Genomic DNA, 17,040 nt, shown 5'->3' with positions numbered 1-17,040 from the left:
GGGATATTCAGGAGGGAGACAGAAAAGCCATGTGATGCTTCCTAGGGGAGAAGGGGAGGGGCTGAAGATCCCTAGTTTTGAATCCCAGCCCTGCTACTTTAGTTATTAATTCACTTCTATGGAAACTGATTTCATCAGTAATGTAAATAAAAGCAAATAACTTCTAGCATTGGGTGAAGGCTGAATGTAGAGTCACTTAGTACAATAAATGACCCTATTTTGAAAAATCTGTAAACTGATAGCTCAATGGGCCATGATAAATTCACAGCAAATTTATCTGCCTCTTCTACCTAAGAGTATTTTAAGAGATGTTACTAGAAAAATTTTCATTGATTGTAAATTTTAAATGCTTTTCAGAAGTGTATATTTTTTTGAGAAATTGGGATGTTACTTTGTATAATATTTATTATACCTGTACTAGAGGCCCGGTGCACGAAATTCGTGCATGGGGTGGTGGTGGTGGTGGTGGTGTCCCTCAGCCCAGCCTGCACCCTCTCCAATCTGGGACCTCTCGAGGGATGTCCGACTGCCCATTTAGGCCTGATCCCACTGATCCCTCTCACAATCCAGGACGGCTGGCTCCCAATTGCTCGCCTGCCTGCCTTCCTGATTGCCCCTAACCACTTCTGCCTGCCAGCCTGATCACCCCCTAACCACTCCCCTGCCAGCCTGATTGATGCCTAACTGCTCCCCTGCCAGCCTGTTTTTCCCTAACTGCCCTCCCCTGCAGGCCTGGTCACCCCTAACTGCCCTCCCCTGCAGGCCTGGGTTCCCCCCAACTGCTCTCCCCTGCAGGCCTGGGTCCCTCCCAACTGCCTTACCCTGCAGGCCTGGTTGCCCCCAACTTCCCTCCTCTGCTGGCCGGGTCACCCCTAACTGCCCTCCCCTGCTGGCCTGATCGCCCACAACTGCCCTCCCTTGCTGGCCATCTTGTGGTGGCCATCTTGTGTCCACCTGGGGGCAGGATCTTTGACCACATGGGGGCAGCCATCTTGTGTGTTGGAGTGATGGTCAATTTGCATATTACTCTTTTATTAGATAGGATAGAGGCCTGATGCAAGGGTGGAGGCCAACTGGTTTGCCCTGAAGGGTGTCCCGGATCAGGGTGGGGGTTCCCTTGGGGCGTGGGGTGGCCTGGGCAAGGGGCCTGTGGTGGTTTTCAGGCCGGCCACGCCCCCTGGTGACCCAAGAGGAGGCCCTGGGATCTGGGATTTATTTATCTTCTACAATTGAATCTTTGTAGCCTGGAGCGGAGCCAAGCCTTCTGCTTGCTCCATGGCGGCAGCCATTTCTGTTGGGATTTATGTATCTTCTATAATTGAAACTTTGTAGCCTTAAGTGGAGGCCTGGGCTGGCCAGGGTGTGCGGAAAGCTTGGCTTCCTCCATCACTGGGGGCAACCCTAGTCTCCTGCTCTTTCCAGCTCCATGGCTGCCGCCATTTCTGTTTGGGTTTATGTATCTTCTGTCATTGAAACTTTGTAGTCTTGAATGGAGGCCTAGGCCAGCAAGGGCAGGTGGAAAGCTTGGCTTCCTCCATTGCTGGGGAAACCCAAGCCTCCCTCCTGCTCTCTGTGGCTGTAGCCGTCTTGGTTGGGTTTATTTGCATATTTGCTCCTGATTGGCTGGTGGGCATGGCTTGTGGGTGTGGCTTGTGGGAGTAGTGGAATGATGGTTAATTTGCATATTACTCTTTTATTAGATAGGATAATATATGCTTCTGCATTTACACTGCTGTGATATTTATAATTAACTGTTTGTATATACTTTGGCTAAGAAGCATGAAATTTAGTCATTTAGGGTAATTTATATAATTTAGAAAATTAAAAGGAATCAGTGTTACTAATGCCTATTATTTTTAAAAAGAATGCTAGAGTTCTGTACTTTATGTGCCAGTATTTACCATGTTTTTTTTTTTTTAATTTTTCCACTAGCAGGACATGGCTTTTTAAAATGGAAAACCAATTTTCTAAATTATATGATAACTATAACACATCTCCTAAACACATATATGGAACTAATATTCTCACTAGAAGTGAAAATGGTTTCAATGTCATTAGGTCAAAAAATAGTCTACTGCTGAATCTTTTAAATTTGCTATTTTCCCTATTACTTAACATAGACGTAGTAAAATCATACCTCGAATTCTTCAGTAAACCCACTACTTGCATGTAAGTCTGCAACATGCTTTGGAAAGTGCTTTATTGGAATTGCTCCAACATCATCTAAGTGAATAAAAAAAAAAAAAAATGAGGTTGGAAAGGATGATTCAACTTACATGAATGTGCCTCCCATTATAAAGATTTATTAGGTGGCTTCTAAAACAACTTCAAAATTCAATTATTTTTATAACCCCAATGAAACATTTAGCAACAATTACCAATTTTCTCTATATTTACTATTAATCATAATCTGCATTTTAGAATTCTGATTAGATCAAGAATCTTTTTCCTTTTATATTCCAAAGAGAGAAGAGTTCATTTTCAATGTTAAATTATAAATACCACCAAAGCCTCACTTCTTATCAGTGAGCTGCAACTCTTTATGGCCAACTTTCTTTAACATGAGCAGGAGTTGCATGTAAATTTTAGGGAAAAATGCAGAAACAATATACTTTCAATTTTACCATGGACATGATATATAGTGCAATTTCAGTTTTTAAAAGATTGTATGGCTCAATGTCTTACAGTTAAATAGTAAGACGTTTTACAGTTGAAAACATTTTTCCTTTATTTTCTATGTAATAGAGAAGACTTATATGCAGACTATTCATTGAAAATGATGTCAAAAATCTTTGGGACTTTTAATCTTTAGTATTTCAAGAATTTTAACTTGAAAATATACTATGAAAACAAAGTCATCATATCTGTGAGTTATTGTGAAGAGGCCAAATTATTTCAACTGGCTCTATTTTTATTCCTGGAAAGACTTTCTTAGATTAAACATATTACTAGTTCACAGCATGCAATTTCACAAGTGATTTCTCTGACAAGGAAACATCAAACACATTTCACTAGAAACAGTTATTTACATCAACAGCTGTTCAAGCATCCAGGCCATTTAATATTTTTAAGCCTCAATTACCAGAAATTGATTGATTAAAAAAAATTAGAATCCATCTGTTCTCTCTCTTAGATGAGTATACCTGAATACTAACAATGAATTAGCCAGTTAAGTTTAAGAAACTCTAGACAAAGGTGTAATTCCACCTTCACACCTACTGGAGGATCTTGCCTGCAAGTAGTTTTTATAAGCAGATAAGGAAACAGAAATAATTTGTCGCATCAAAATTGTTGGTTCTTTACTAAAGGTCCTTCAAATCCACTGATGCTATCCTGTACAGGTAACCTCTTTGCACAAGCAAACTGACTACTTTTTATTTACAATTATGTTATTTTGCTAATTTCCTTTATGAATTGGTCTGCAAGTGAGACCCAAATATCTTTTTATTTTCTGATTTCATATGAAAATGCACACATTTGGGTGATCAGGAGTGCATTTTTGAGAGCTGAGCAGGGAAAAAAAGAGGAGATCCCTTGATCACTATTCTGAGAAGCAGAACAGGGATTTTGGATTTCCTAAACAAGGTCCTGATTTTGGATTTACTCTTTATATTGTTAATAATAACCTATGCTGGCCTTTGGATAATATTATGGTTAATTTGCATACCCAGGCTAACAGGATATATAGTAGAGGTATGTTTGAAAGTGAACAAAATGCAATAGATAACAGAACTGGAAGTCTCAAAATCCCTTATATGTCCATGAGAAATTGTGCTATACTAACATAAATACACAGTAATTTAATACAAAGAGTTAAATAGAAATAAAACAGTAGCAGATTAAAGACAAAGAGTTTATGAAAGAGGAAAAACAGTCAAAGATGTCTGATTCCTATGCCTGTTAAAAGTTACAAAGAAAATGCTTCTCTTTTTTCCATTTTTTAAATCATGAGATTTCAGAAGATAATATCAGGTAAAACATGTGTTTTTAGCTATAATATATGTAGTACCAGAAAATTTTAAAAGAGGCTTCTGTAAAATGGCCTTTTGAATTTTTCCTCTTGTTTTCCCTGATTTGATGACTTTCCATGTCCTTATCTCACCTCCTATCTGTGCTTCTTCCAAAGGTCAGACATATCTAGACAATTCCTTTTTTGTTACCTCTTTCATGCTGAGAGGTTGTACAATGGTAATAAAATAAGTGTCTTGGAATGTAGTCATAGTGTGAACTCTAGGGTCAATAGGTGTCTTACATGACATTGGCTGATTCTTGCAGTGTTAATCAGGCAAGTTCTGACAAAAATAGTTGATTTTTTTTCTAACATAGTTAAGAAACCTTTTCCCACACAAATGCAGATGATCAGAAAGAACTAAAGATTCTCCTCATTTTTGTTATTTTGTCCTATCCACCCTACTGCACTGGTTTAGTCCATTTTTGTTATTTAGGTTTCCATTAAAAGAAGCTGAAAAAACCAAAAACTCAGCATTATTCTTAACTAATATGTTATTGCTATAAATGCTTATGTTCTTTAACATAGTACATCTGAACAATTATAAACTATTTTCCCACATCATGTGTATGGTTAAGAATGTGCAAAATTTCTGAGAACAAGTTAAACTGGGTGCCTGATACATGATGTAATACATATTTTGGGCAACATAAATGTTTACTAAAGTATATTATAGGCATTTGCAAAGTACAATAAGGACAACCCTTCCAGCATTTTGCTTTTCATTCAACATCAACCAGCTCCTTATGGTCATACGTTAAGCTATTACCTGAAACTGGAAAGATAGGTGTTGGAGGTGTGGATATTACTCTGGGGGAAGTACTGTCCTCCAAGTAAAAGTGTGCAGTCTGGAAGCACTTTCTGGAAAGGAAAGAAAGCAATTTAAACTACCAGCTGCCTAAGAGAATGAGACAATTTCTGCGCTGCTTGAAAGTCATGACAGAAATCATCAGAAACAAAACATAAGGGGAAATCTGTATCTATTTTATAAAACACAAACTATTGGAGCAATTTATGGCCTCCAAATTTATCACAGTTTTATGTACCAGATGCAGAAGAGCAAGTGGATATCAGACTTGCTGTAAGCAGTGATGGTATTTGAAGTTGTAGTTGAAATTATAGCTTGGCTGAGGTAGAATGTCTTAACACCCTAGTTACTCTTCCACTGTTTCTACCTTTGACAGGACCTCAGTGGAAAAGAGCTTGTCCAAAGCTATTTTCACTCAATATTTCAGTGACCAGGCCCTTCTGAGCCCAGTCAGCTGCTAGCAAAAGGCAGCAAGCTATGATCACGTAGAAATAAAATTCCACAGTGGTAACATTTTGATGAAAAAAGAAGTCAGCTTTATGCTGTATGATAATGCACTGATGACAGAACAAAGTGAGGAAATAATGAGCATATAACCAAAAATAGGGGTGATTTTCTTCCCAACAGATGCTAGCCTTGTTGATGAGGGTTTTGAGAATAAACATATTTGGAATCAATGGTAACTATAACCTACAATGTCACCCGAATCTATTTCCATTCAAATAATAAGAGTAACATCTGGTAAGAGCACACTACAAACTATTGAGAAGAGCAAAGAACCAACTGCTGCTATAAACGAATGCAAAACATGCTTCATTTAAAAATTTAGATAATTAAAAGTGTTAATGACACTCTTTGATGTGGGTCATTTAATTTATTTGAAGTATTACTCATGAGTGGTTAAGTTTAAATAGAAATATCTATTTGAGTAAATGCCAATCTCATTTTCCATTTAAAAGCTTCAAGCTACAAGATATTTATCCTAATGAACTCTCACATAACATTTGTTCTTCCACGACACACGTACATTTTTTCAGTAATCAGTTCTCTGCATAAATTCTTCAATGGTTTCCCAATAGAATGGTATTCAATTATTTCAGGAAAGACTAAAGACCCTTCATAATTTGGTCCCCTGCCTGCTTCAACTTTCTCATCTCCTATAACTCCTTCCCCTACTCAATGGGCTCTAGTCCTTGTGGCTCCTCTCTTTATCCCCGGAGGAGGCCCTGTTAGTACCATCTTAAGCCCTTGGCTCTTGCTGTTCCCTCTGGCCACCTTCCTCTTCCCCATCAGTTTTGCATCGGCCCAAAAGCCACTTCCTCTGAGAGTCCTTCTCTGACCATGCTAGCTAAAAATACCTGCCTAGCCCACCAACTTACTATTCTTTGCCCTTTGTTTGCTTTGTGGCACTTAGCACTGCGTGATGCCTTATTTATGTATCTGTTCATTTGCCTTATATGTTTTTAGCTAGTCCTCCCTCATCAGAATGTAAGTCCCACAAAGGCAAACTACTTTGTCTTAATCAGTGCAGTGTTAGTCCTCAGTGCTAAGAACAGGTCTGGCATGTGTAGGTGCCCTCAGATATTTGTTCAATGAATTCACTGCTATCAGTATGAGTCACATAACATTATATAGTTTATTTGTAACCTTCATGTCACACACAAAAAAAATTAAAAGCAATGATGTGCATAGCAAAACCTAGCCCTCTGCTTCAATGCTGTAAGTCTTTGATAATGAAACCTGTGAGAACATAGATAATGGAGAGAACACAAGAATGCCTTCAAAAATGAACAGGTGGTGCAAAAGGAAGATGAATGGATGTAGAATCAAATGACAAAGCGATCCTGTTCACATCTAGAAAGTGGAGTAGATATGGCAGATCAATGAGGAGTGGAGGGATGAGGGGCCATCCTATATAATAAAAGCCTAATATGCTAAGTGTCTGACCGTTCGTTTGACTGTTCGACCAGTCGCTATGACATGCACTGACCACCAGGGGGCAGACGCTCTGACCAGTAAGTTAGTTTGCTGCTGGGGTCTGGCTGATTGGGACTGGGCAAGATGGGCTGGACACGCCCTGGAGCCCTCCCATGGTCCCTCCCCAGCCCCGATCATGCACTGGTGGGGTCCCTTGGCCTGGCCTGCACCCTCTCGCAATCCAGGACCCCTCGGGGGATGTCAGAGAGCCAGTTTTGGCCTGATCCCCGCAGGACAGGCTGAGGAACCCCAGTGGTGCACGAATCTGTGCACCGGGCCTCTAGTAGTTCTTATGATAAAGAAACCATCCCCTAGCCCTAGCCGGATAGCTCATTTGGTTAGAAGATTTCCCTGATACACCAAGGTTTTTGGTTCAATCCCTGGTCAGGGCACATACAAGGAGCAACCAATGAATGCATAAAAAAGTGAAACAACAAATTGATGTTTCTCTCTCTCAAATCAACCAATCAGTCAATCAATAAAGAAACCATCCTATTGAAAGACCACATTTGAATAGAATTGAAAGCAGACTGGAGCAGAAACCACAGGGAAAGTTTGGCTTATCTTTGCAACCACAGATGTAGCATATTCTGAAACTGGGTTAGACACTTGCTTTTAAGATCACAGAATACAATCTCTTTCATTCCTCTAAAATAAGGTTACACAAGCAGGTAAAAGGGTTTGTATTCATTTTTCAATGAATCTTAAAGCTATAAGATGCGTGAAGAGACAGTGCAATATAGCAGCTGATACAAGAATCTCTTCTACAGCATCTTTGACACATAAAGAAGGCCCAGTCTGAATGCCTTCAGTAACAAGGAGCTCACTTCTTTGTGTTATCTTTAGTTGCTAGATATTTTTTTCTCATACTACTTCAAAGTTCATTCCCTTCTAAGTGCCTCCAAATGGTACCAAAGGGGAGGCCTTCCTGTCCCACTGTTGTGCCTCTTACTGTTGAAATCGTTCTTGTATCAAACCAAAACTCAGTCTCCCTAATTCCTTTAACACACTGGCTCTAGTTCTCTATGTTACAGACTTTTAGATTATGGTACCCAGTATCTTATAATATGTATACCCTATCTACCTAAGGTCCTCACCTTTTTTGACATTTCTACTCTAATAATACTAACGAAGTACAGATCATTGAACATGCCCTTTTCTGTCCTAACACAGTATTTCTCCTCCCAGCTGTAAACATTGTTCTCCTTCTAATCAAATGCCTCTCTTACTGATATGCCAGGCAAGCGCTGTCCTCCTTCAAGATGCTCAGTGGCACATTCCCTGGGAAAACAACCCCTCGCTGTCTGAGCAGACTCTAGCAATCAGTTTCTCTGTTCCCACTGCACCTAAGGCAAACTTCCATTCACAATCACCTTTACTTGATTTAAAAAATATGCTTAATTAATCCTGACCTCCACCTCACTGGACATTATTCTCCATTATTTTATTTTAAATTCTCTTCTTAATTGGTGGTTAGAGTAATTATTTTGCAATATATTTATTTTGTGCCATATATATATTTAAAGATGGGATTTATGTAGACTCAACTCTTAATACAGTGCCCGGAGTACAACAGGTGTTAAAAGTTGAATGATTAGATGGATTTCCAGGAGCAAGTAAATCCACCAATCATAAATTAGTTTAGAGCTGCATTCTAAAGTCTCTAATCTACCCAAGCCCCAGATGGGATAACTTAAAAATCTCAAAGCATTTGGGAGGGAGAGGTGGAGTATATTGCTAGAGAAAGATGAATGCATGGATGGATGAATGGATGGACAAATAGAAAGCGCTTGTCTCTGAGAAAATGGGAAGATAGCATCTCATAAAATAGAAAAGATAAATTAAAACACATTGGTACTGAGGTTTAACATGTTGCTAATGTTCACTGTAATATCTGGGTAAATACCAACTCTACTTTTTTTTTTTAGCAAAAGAACCTTATAAGTAGGAAAATCATACCAAAAAGCTTATAAGTGGGAAATATTAAAATAGTGCAGGATAAATTCTGGATGAAGGGCATTTGTATATTGCTACTAGGTAATCTTACTTAGGAAATGACTTTCTACTTAAAAGGCAGCATGGTACTGGAAGGCCTCTATTCTGGGGTGGTAGCTCCCCTCAAGGGCCTACAAACTTAAATTTAAGATGAAGAGAGAATTCAAAATGCTTTTCTTCCCACTCCCACCAGTCAAAACAATGTGTCCATGGCAAGTTCTTTTCTATACTGCTTTTAATGAATGCTGTTTTGTTGACTATAACTTTGGTGGTTTTTTTGTTGTTTTTGTTTTTGTAGATTCTAACTACTAAAAAAGCTCTAAAAAATTTACCCTTTGTCTTTTTAAAAAGAAATTTTTGAATATCTTCCTTATCAAAGTAATTTTGCATCTTTGAAACTTACAACTTGGCTCATGTAAATTATACCTTAAAACATCTGGAAGATAATTTCAAGGCATATTATTTAATGTATGACAAGATTCACTATCTATAGTCCATCTGTTCTGTATAAGCAGTGACTGTCTTCACGTCTATGTGCTAAGTGTTGATCACAATGTCTCCTGCTAATTATCACTCAGCCATGATGAAAAAGTGATGACTGTTTTAAACTTGCAGACATAGGCCCTATCAATCAACGTTAATCTAATTATTCAATTTACACCTTTTCATCACAGTATTTAGAATTAAAAACTAAAAATTTGTAATTATTATTCCATTTTTTAGATCCTTATACAAATATGAAACAATATCCATCCTTCATGCTGTATTCATGACAGAAACCCGAAAGGTCTGACTGAAATCTTTACGGTAATCTAGTGAAACTTCCCTGCAAATGGTAAAAAGAGAAGCCTAATTCTTAGGTGGGTGAGTGAGGTGCCCAAGGCCATAAAGCAAATGCCAGGATGAACTGGGAAAGGGACCCAGATTTTGTCACCTCTAATTTATTCTGTCTTCCTGCAACAATATATTTTCTCTCAAGATTTGCTCAAAACATAGGAGACCACCTTGAGTTAGGTAAATTAGACAAGAGAGGATTTATCATAACACTCTGAGGTTATATTTTTCTTCTAAAAACTAGGCTAGAAAAATGTTTAAATATGTAAGCTTGGAAACACATATAAGGGCCATTGGAACTCCTGTTGGTATGATTTAAAAAATACATTTTTATTGATTTCAGAGAGGAAGGGAGAGAGAAAGATAGAAACACCAATAATGAGGGAGAATTACTGATTAGCTGCCTCCTGCACGCCCTACTGGGGATCCAGCCTGCAACTCAGGCATGTGCCCTGACCAGGAATTGAACAATGACCTCCTGGTTCATAGGTTGATGCTCAACCACTGAGCCATGCCAGCTGGGCTGGTATGATTTTTAACCTTTCCACAGGCTGCAGTCTCCAGGAAGGCCTAAAATGTTTCCAAATTGACTAGTGGAATCATATTGTTCACAAATGCATCTACACTGGAATTTGGGTAATTGACACAAACCTTGAAGAATGTACTAACACGGCATTTTGTAATTTAGCAAATGACACCCCAACCATATTATTGATCTAAAAGGTTACATTTCAAAGGTATTTAACTTCACATGGATGTGAGTAGAACATATATGTCAAGTTCTGATATGGGTAAGTAAAAGTAGCAAATCTTATCAAAACATTTGATAGTTAGATATAAAATATACACATAAAGCCCAGCTGGTTTAGCTCAGTGGATAGAGTGTCAGCCTGCGGACTGAAGGGTCCCGGGTTCCATTCTGGTCAAGGGCACATGCCCAGGTTGTGGGCTCGATCCCTGATAGGGGGCGTGCAGGAGGCAGCCAATCAATGATTCTCTATCATCATTGATGTTTCTATCTCCCTCTCCCTTCCTCTCTGAAATCAATAAATATACTAAAAAAAAAAAAAAAAAAAAACAAAAAAAAAACACACACATAAAACACCAGAGTGCTAATGCACTCTCTATTCAAGGTACATCACGTGTTATTTGTGAGGAAAAGAGAAACAACTTATTGGTGAAAGTAAAATTAATCTTGTCCAACTTGTAATTTTATATTTTTTCCATGCATGATACAGGTGGAATGACCCATTATTAATAGAAGATAAAAAACACTCCAAAATTTAATTTTCCATGAAATATCAAATCGTATTGAAATAAGAGTAATTTTCAAATTTGTAGAAAATAAACTTAAAATATTAAGTAAGATATTAGAAGACTCATAATAATTATTTCAATCTTATAACTATAAACTATCTGACATCTTTATTGGAACTTTGTTCTAGCACTATTTTCTATGAAGTAGAATTAGGTCCTGCTTTCCGTCTTATTTTAAATTTGTTTAACTCCAATTCCCAATAAGTTCAAAAACTGGTTTGGCAGAAGAAATCAGATTAGATATAAATAAGTCACTTAAATAAATATGATATCACTGTTGGTAACATGGGAGAAAAACAATATGAATTCTTGTTGAGCAAACATGTATGAATTATGTACTGTGATCTCGGGACTCTGCAGAGCATGGGATCTTCTGGAAAAAGAGTCATTGGCAACTACAGAACTTACTGAAGAAAGCAGCTTTGTGTGCATCATGTTATGGACAAAATAGGCACCTAACCCATGTACAATAACAGAAGCATGATCTGTTCTCCACAGTCTGCAGTCTACTCTGTTCTGTAAAGGAAATCAGGTATGAAATACAGTTGGCCTTGAAAACATTCTACCGTAGCCAACCAATGTCATGCAACCACATGCTCCAGGGATGGCTGTCTCAGATACTCAGCTCATCCTGCTTCTGGTCTTGCCTCCAGCCTGCAATGCCTTTCTCCTTTATCTTTATCTCCTCCTCCTCCTCCTCCCCCTCCCCCTTCTTCCTCCTCCTCCTCCTCCTCCTTCTTCTTCTATAATGCCTTGTGAGGGCTTTTTAAAATATTTTTATTAACATATTTTTATTGATTTCAGAGAGGAAGGGAGAGATAGAAACAGCAATGATGAGAAAGAATCACTGATAGGCTGCCTCTGTATGCCCCACATATGCCCTGACCAGGAATCAGACCGTGACCTCCTGGTTCATAGGTCAACACTCTACCACTGAGCCACGCCGGCCAGGCCTATCTCCACCTTCTGAATTCCGTCCAGTTCCAACACTACATTTTACGTTTGCCTGCCATTTCTGGCCTGTCAAGATCCTTTGTTCTCTTTTAGCTTTAGCTCTTTAGTTCTTTTAGACCACTTTTAGCTTTACATGCATGCACTTTTATAATATTTTATATACTAGTATTTTCATGGAGAATTATTTCTCCTCAATGAGCATAAATTTCTTGACAGAAGTGACTGTCATTCATTCATTTAAAAAATTCTCCCATAGTTGTTACCTTAGGTACATGGAAAATAGTCAATATTTTTGAAATAGTAAATATTTTTTAATAAAATGAGAATATATTTTGGGATAACACATAAAGAATGGTAATATGGGTTTAGAGCAAAATGTAGTTAATGGATTTATAGCTAAAAGGAGTTAATTATAGATCTTCTGAACAAAATGCTCTTTGAAAACAGAAGTAGAAAGTACTAAGCTATGCCCTTTCTTAGTTTACAGATATGATTCCCTTTATCAGTATAAAGTTCTTGTTTACTAACAGACACAATCATAACAGCTATACTGACTTACATTGTGTCCATGTTAAACTCATTAATTTGCTTTGTGTTCATCTTGCTATAGGATGGGAAGCTTATGATGGATACAATTTTCCCTGTCTTTTAAAGATTTTAGTATGTTATTGGTGGGAATGAAGCTAAATTTCATCCTCAAGGCAAATTATAATATATTTTCAAATCCCATGGGTCTTTATTTTATTTTTAAAAAAATTTATTTTCTAATTAAATTCGTATTTTAATTGCTTGAATTTTACTTTTATATATGGGTACTATTTTTTTAGTATGCAGTTGATATGCATCTTGTACATAATCTAATAATTAAAAAATATTTTTTACTATATCAAAAATTATGTATTCCTAAATAATTTTTAAAATTATAACAGTGGGAGCATTGAAGCGGAGAAGCTTATAATCATGTTAAATGTTATGATAAGGTTTGAATGTTAGATAAATATGAAAGTACAATTGTAAAAGTACTCTATTATAGTAACTTAAGCCAAAGGTCCTCCATTTTACCTTTCATTGTTTGATTGAAGTATGAATAATCATCAAATCTTTTATTATTATGACTCTGGATTCAAAAATTAATCTCATTCACAGTACCTGGATAAGTTAATTTTAGCTCTCAAGTAAAAGGAATTTGAATGTGCTTTGATAAACTTTCAGGTAAAAACAGGCAAAAATCTGAGCTTTAAGAGATACATTTCCAAAACAAACACTCAACTTACCTCCAATAGATGAGAATACCCACAAGAACCACTAGACAGATAAAAGTCAGGGCTGACACGATCACAAGGGGTATAACTGCCTTCTTTTCGGATTCCAACCCCTCAGCTAGACCAATACGAGACTCATGGCTACTATTACTGGCCTCTGTAGTCGGAGAAAATGAAGAGAGTTGATATTTAAATTTCAAGGAAAGTTACAACATTTTCAACCAAATAATTGCAATTTTCAATCATAAACAATTGCAAATAATTGCTTACCTTTAAAATTTTGACTCTATGATACAAAGAATGTTTATTATTATAAGCCAATTTAAGTAAACCAAAATCTAAAAAGAAGGCAGGCGATCAGACCTGAAGAACTATAATTACCCTAACAGAGATTGGCACCCAGGTAGGGGAGCCATAGCAAGAATGAGCATAATACTGCCTTGAGAAGATTGTTAAAAGGGAAATGGAAGTATTAAAATAAGAAGGCTATCCAGCTTTTAAATAAAACAATCAGGAAAACAATGCTACTTACTGAATCACCATATAAGAATCATTTTTAATCCTGCAATTAGGTAAATAATTAGGAGCAGTTAATCATTTCATTCATAGAGAATCTTAGGACAATGCTTCTTACATTAAGATACATCTTAATGAAGATAACAACTATTTAAAATTTAAATGCAGGATGCTTTAAAATGTTATTTTGAATATTCTTCTTATCAAATGTTTCAAAAATAAAAATATCAAAATTAAAAATACTACTGCACATGAATGGAAGGGCTTCATAGATCTAAAAAATTCTTTTCAAATATGCAAATGTAAATTATGAAAAAGGTTAAATTCTCTCCTTGGGTTCATTTTAAAAGGTGACAAGTGAGTATTTTTGTGAGCAATCAGGTGTGTCATTGTTCTAGCATTTTCAAAATCACTGCCACTGGCGCTGTCCTTCCAAGTTGGTAAAGGCGGTTCAGAACCCAGGGTGTCAGTGGCCAGGCACCATCGTCCCTTCTACTCTGAGGTGTGTGCAATGGGAGACAAAGGTGCTTGAATAGTAGAACTGTTCTACCATAATGACATGCTGACACCACTACGTGTCTACCTGGAGAAGTTTAGAAAGAACTATATTTATGTTCTCCAGGAGTCTCCATTGCTTCCTACACAAATGGCACATTTGGTGCTGTTGTACTGAATACCTTACAATTAGTGACATGAGATAAAGGGATTCAATGGAAATTGAAATATTTTGAGAGTGATATACATTCATAAGCAAAATATATCTAATGCAGAGAACTTAAGATGTAAAATGATAGCTTCCTTCTGTAACTGGATGATGCAAAAAGGGCCAAAAATTTTATCTACTTATACAGATCCAAGGCATAGAAATGATACCCAAATTTCCAAAAATGTTTGTTCTTACAATGTATGGATGCATTTTCTAAAAAAATATAGTGGAATTCAAGGATGTGCCTAAAAATCACATAATGGAAAAGTGGAAATATTGTAAGTCAACTGACACCTGCGCTGTAGTTAATATTCTGTGAGAAAAGCCCACGTTTACTTTCTACTTTGTTAACCATGTGCTCTGGCAGTTACGTATTATGGCAAGGCTCATTTAGAAAATGAATTAATCTGATGATGAATCCTTTAAAATATCTCTATGAAATTTATAAAAGCACCTTATTTTATTGTCTTCACACTTTTTTTCTATCATAACGATCATGATCTAAATGGAAAGTCTGTGTGTAATAAATGAAATCACCATTTAGCAAAGTTCCTGGTACCTAGTAATTACAAAGGGTGGTTAATATTATCTGTGTCTGTTATTCTTGAAGTGCAGTCCTTAGTGGCATTGGATCCCCTGAAATTTGTTAAAAATGCAAGTTTGGGGCCTACCCCACATTTACTGAAACTCCATGGTGCCCTGGCAGGGTAGCTCAGTTGGTTAGAGTGTCATCCTGATATACCAAGGTTGCAGGTTCAGTCTCCAATCAGGGCATAAAAGAGTCAACCTGGAGAGCATATGCTAAGTGAAATAAGCCAGTCGGAGAAATAAGTATCACCTGATCTCACTCATTTGTGGAATATAATGAACAACATAAACTGATGAACAAGAATAGATCCAGAGACATAGAAGCAGCGAACAGACTGTCAAACCTCAGAGGGAAGGCAGGGGAAGGTGGGAGGGGGGTGGTAAGAGATCAACCAAAGGACTTGTATGCATGCATATAAGCATAACCAATGGACACAGACAATAGGGGGGGTGAGGGCCCGTGCTGGGGGGGGGGGGGGGGGCGGAAGCAGGCTGGGAGAGGTCAATGGGGGAAAAAGGAGACATATATAATACTTTCAACAATAAAGAATTAAAAAAAAAACAAACAAATAACCAGCAAAAAAAACCAAAACCCAAAAAAACAAAAAACAAGAATCAACCAAGGAATGTGTAAATAAGTGGAACAAGTCAATGGTTTGCTCCCTCTCTCTCTCTCTCTCTCTCTCTCTCTCTGAAAATTAATAATAAAAAAAGACACTGTGGGTAAGGCCCTGAAATCTGTGTTTAACAAGTCCTCCAGGTGATTCTAGTTCACATTAAAATTTGAGAACCAATGATATACATTAATTTACATACAAAGTGAGCTTATATAATTACATAGGTCTTCAATGACTACAAATATTCATAACAATATGCATATAAACATATATAGATACATACATATCTCATTTATATATATGCATGTGCAACATATATGAGGTATGTATGATCATATATGTGCTATATAAGATACATAACACATAAAATGCATAACAAATTACCATATATACCATACATACTATGTACACACACTATCCATACACATGTGCACAATATAGTCTTGTATACAGACTTTCTCTTAAGTTTTCTGAGAGGTCTGATTTTAAATAAAACCTTTAATTGAAGAGTTAGAATAATAAATCCATAATAATTAATTATATATTATGAAACCTAGTTTTTTTGTTCAAAGCGGGATACTACAGGACAATGCACACAATCAACTGATTGCATTGCATATTATAATGACAACTAGTTGTATTGATTTTTATATTCATTAGTTGAAACTAAAATATTAATTTTGATATAAGCTAAGTAGTATATATAACTTACCAAAATGATAAGGCAAGAATCTACTAATAGACAATTAGAAAATAAAAAAACTAAGATTATTATTTTAAAGTACCTTTTCAGAATAAAACATAATTCTGGCATTACAAACTAAGCATTATATACATATTAGTTACAATCTCGAAAGCCTAGTCTTAAGACAAAGACACCAATAACTCAGGTTTTCAGTCTCAATTTTGTATTAACTCCCTAACTGACCTGGATCAGATAATCTAGTATCTCTGGGTCTAGGTTTATGCAGTCATAAACTGCATATATTAATATTTGTCTTACCTATATTATTTTGAGGAACATGTCTTGTAAGTTATTCTACCTTTAAAGATACATAATCAAATTATAAGTTTCAGAATTAGTTTATAAGCATTTGACAAAGAGGCCTATTCAATTATTTGATAAGACATACTATGTATTATTTTTTTACAGATATAAGTTTAAAAACAAGCCATAATTTCCCTAATCTTGTTTTACTTTATTTACTTCATTAATTGTTATTTTATGATGTGGAATGCTATATTCATGTTGTTTTCTCCTCATCAGTGGGAAAACATACTCTTAATAATTTCATAAATCTAGTAAGATTTATTGAAGAGAAATTGCTAAGTTTTAGTCAATAATTCTAGGTTTGGTATTTCCCTATATATATTGTCTTTCTATAAAAGCATAATCTAGCAAGAATATCTCAATGATGTCAATACTCAGTAAGACAGAAAAATAGATTGATTCCTGA

The 17,040-nt window shown here is 36.5% G+C and overlaps 1 protein-coding gene across 5 annotated transcripts in view; it reads right to left on the bottom strand.

Moving 5' to 3' along the window:
- PTPRZ1 (protein tyrosine phosphatase receptor type Z1) overlaps positions 1–17,040 on the bottom strand; it is a 206,779-nt gene that overhangs the window by 36,963 nt on the left and 152,776 nt on the right. For all 5 annotated transcript variants that reach the window (XM_080664026.1, XM_080664027.1, XM_080664028.1 and 2 more), the window contains 3 exons: positions 13,169–13,313; positions 4,779–4,870; positions 2,138–2,223 (listed from right to left, as the gene is read on the bottom strand). In XM_080664026.1, the coding sequence (XP_080520152.1) occupies positions 2,138–2,223; positions 4,779–4,870; positions 13,169–13,313 (323 nt within the window). The remainder of the gene's footprint in view (positions 1–2,137; positions 2,224–4,778; positions 4,871–13,168; positions 13,314–17,040) is intronic.

This window comes from Plecotus auritus (assembly GCF_963455305.1).
Source record: "Plecotus auritus genome assembly, chromosome: 4".
NCBI classification, from domain to species: domain Eukaryota; kingdom Metazoa; phylum Chordata; class Mammalia; order Chiroptera; family Vespertilionidae; genus Plecotus; species Plecotus auritus.
Note: the sequence above shows the minus strand (reverse complement) of the source record. Positions and strands in the feature narration are given on the sequence as shown.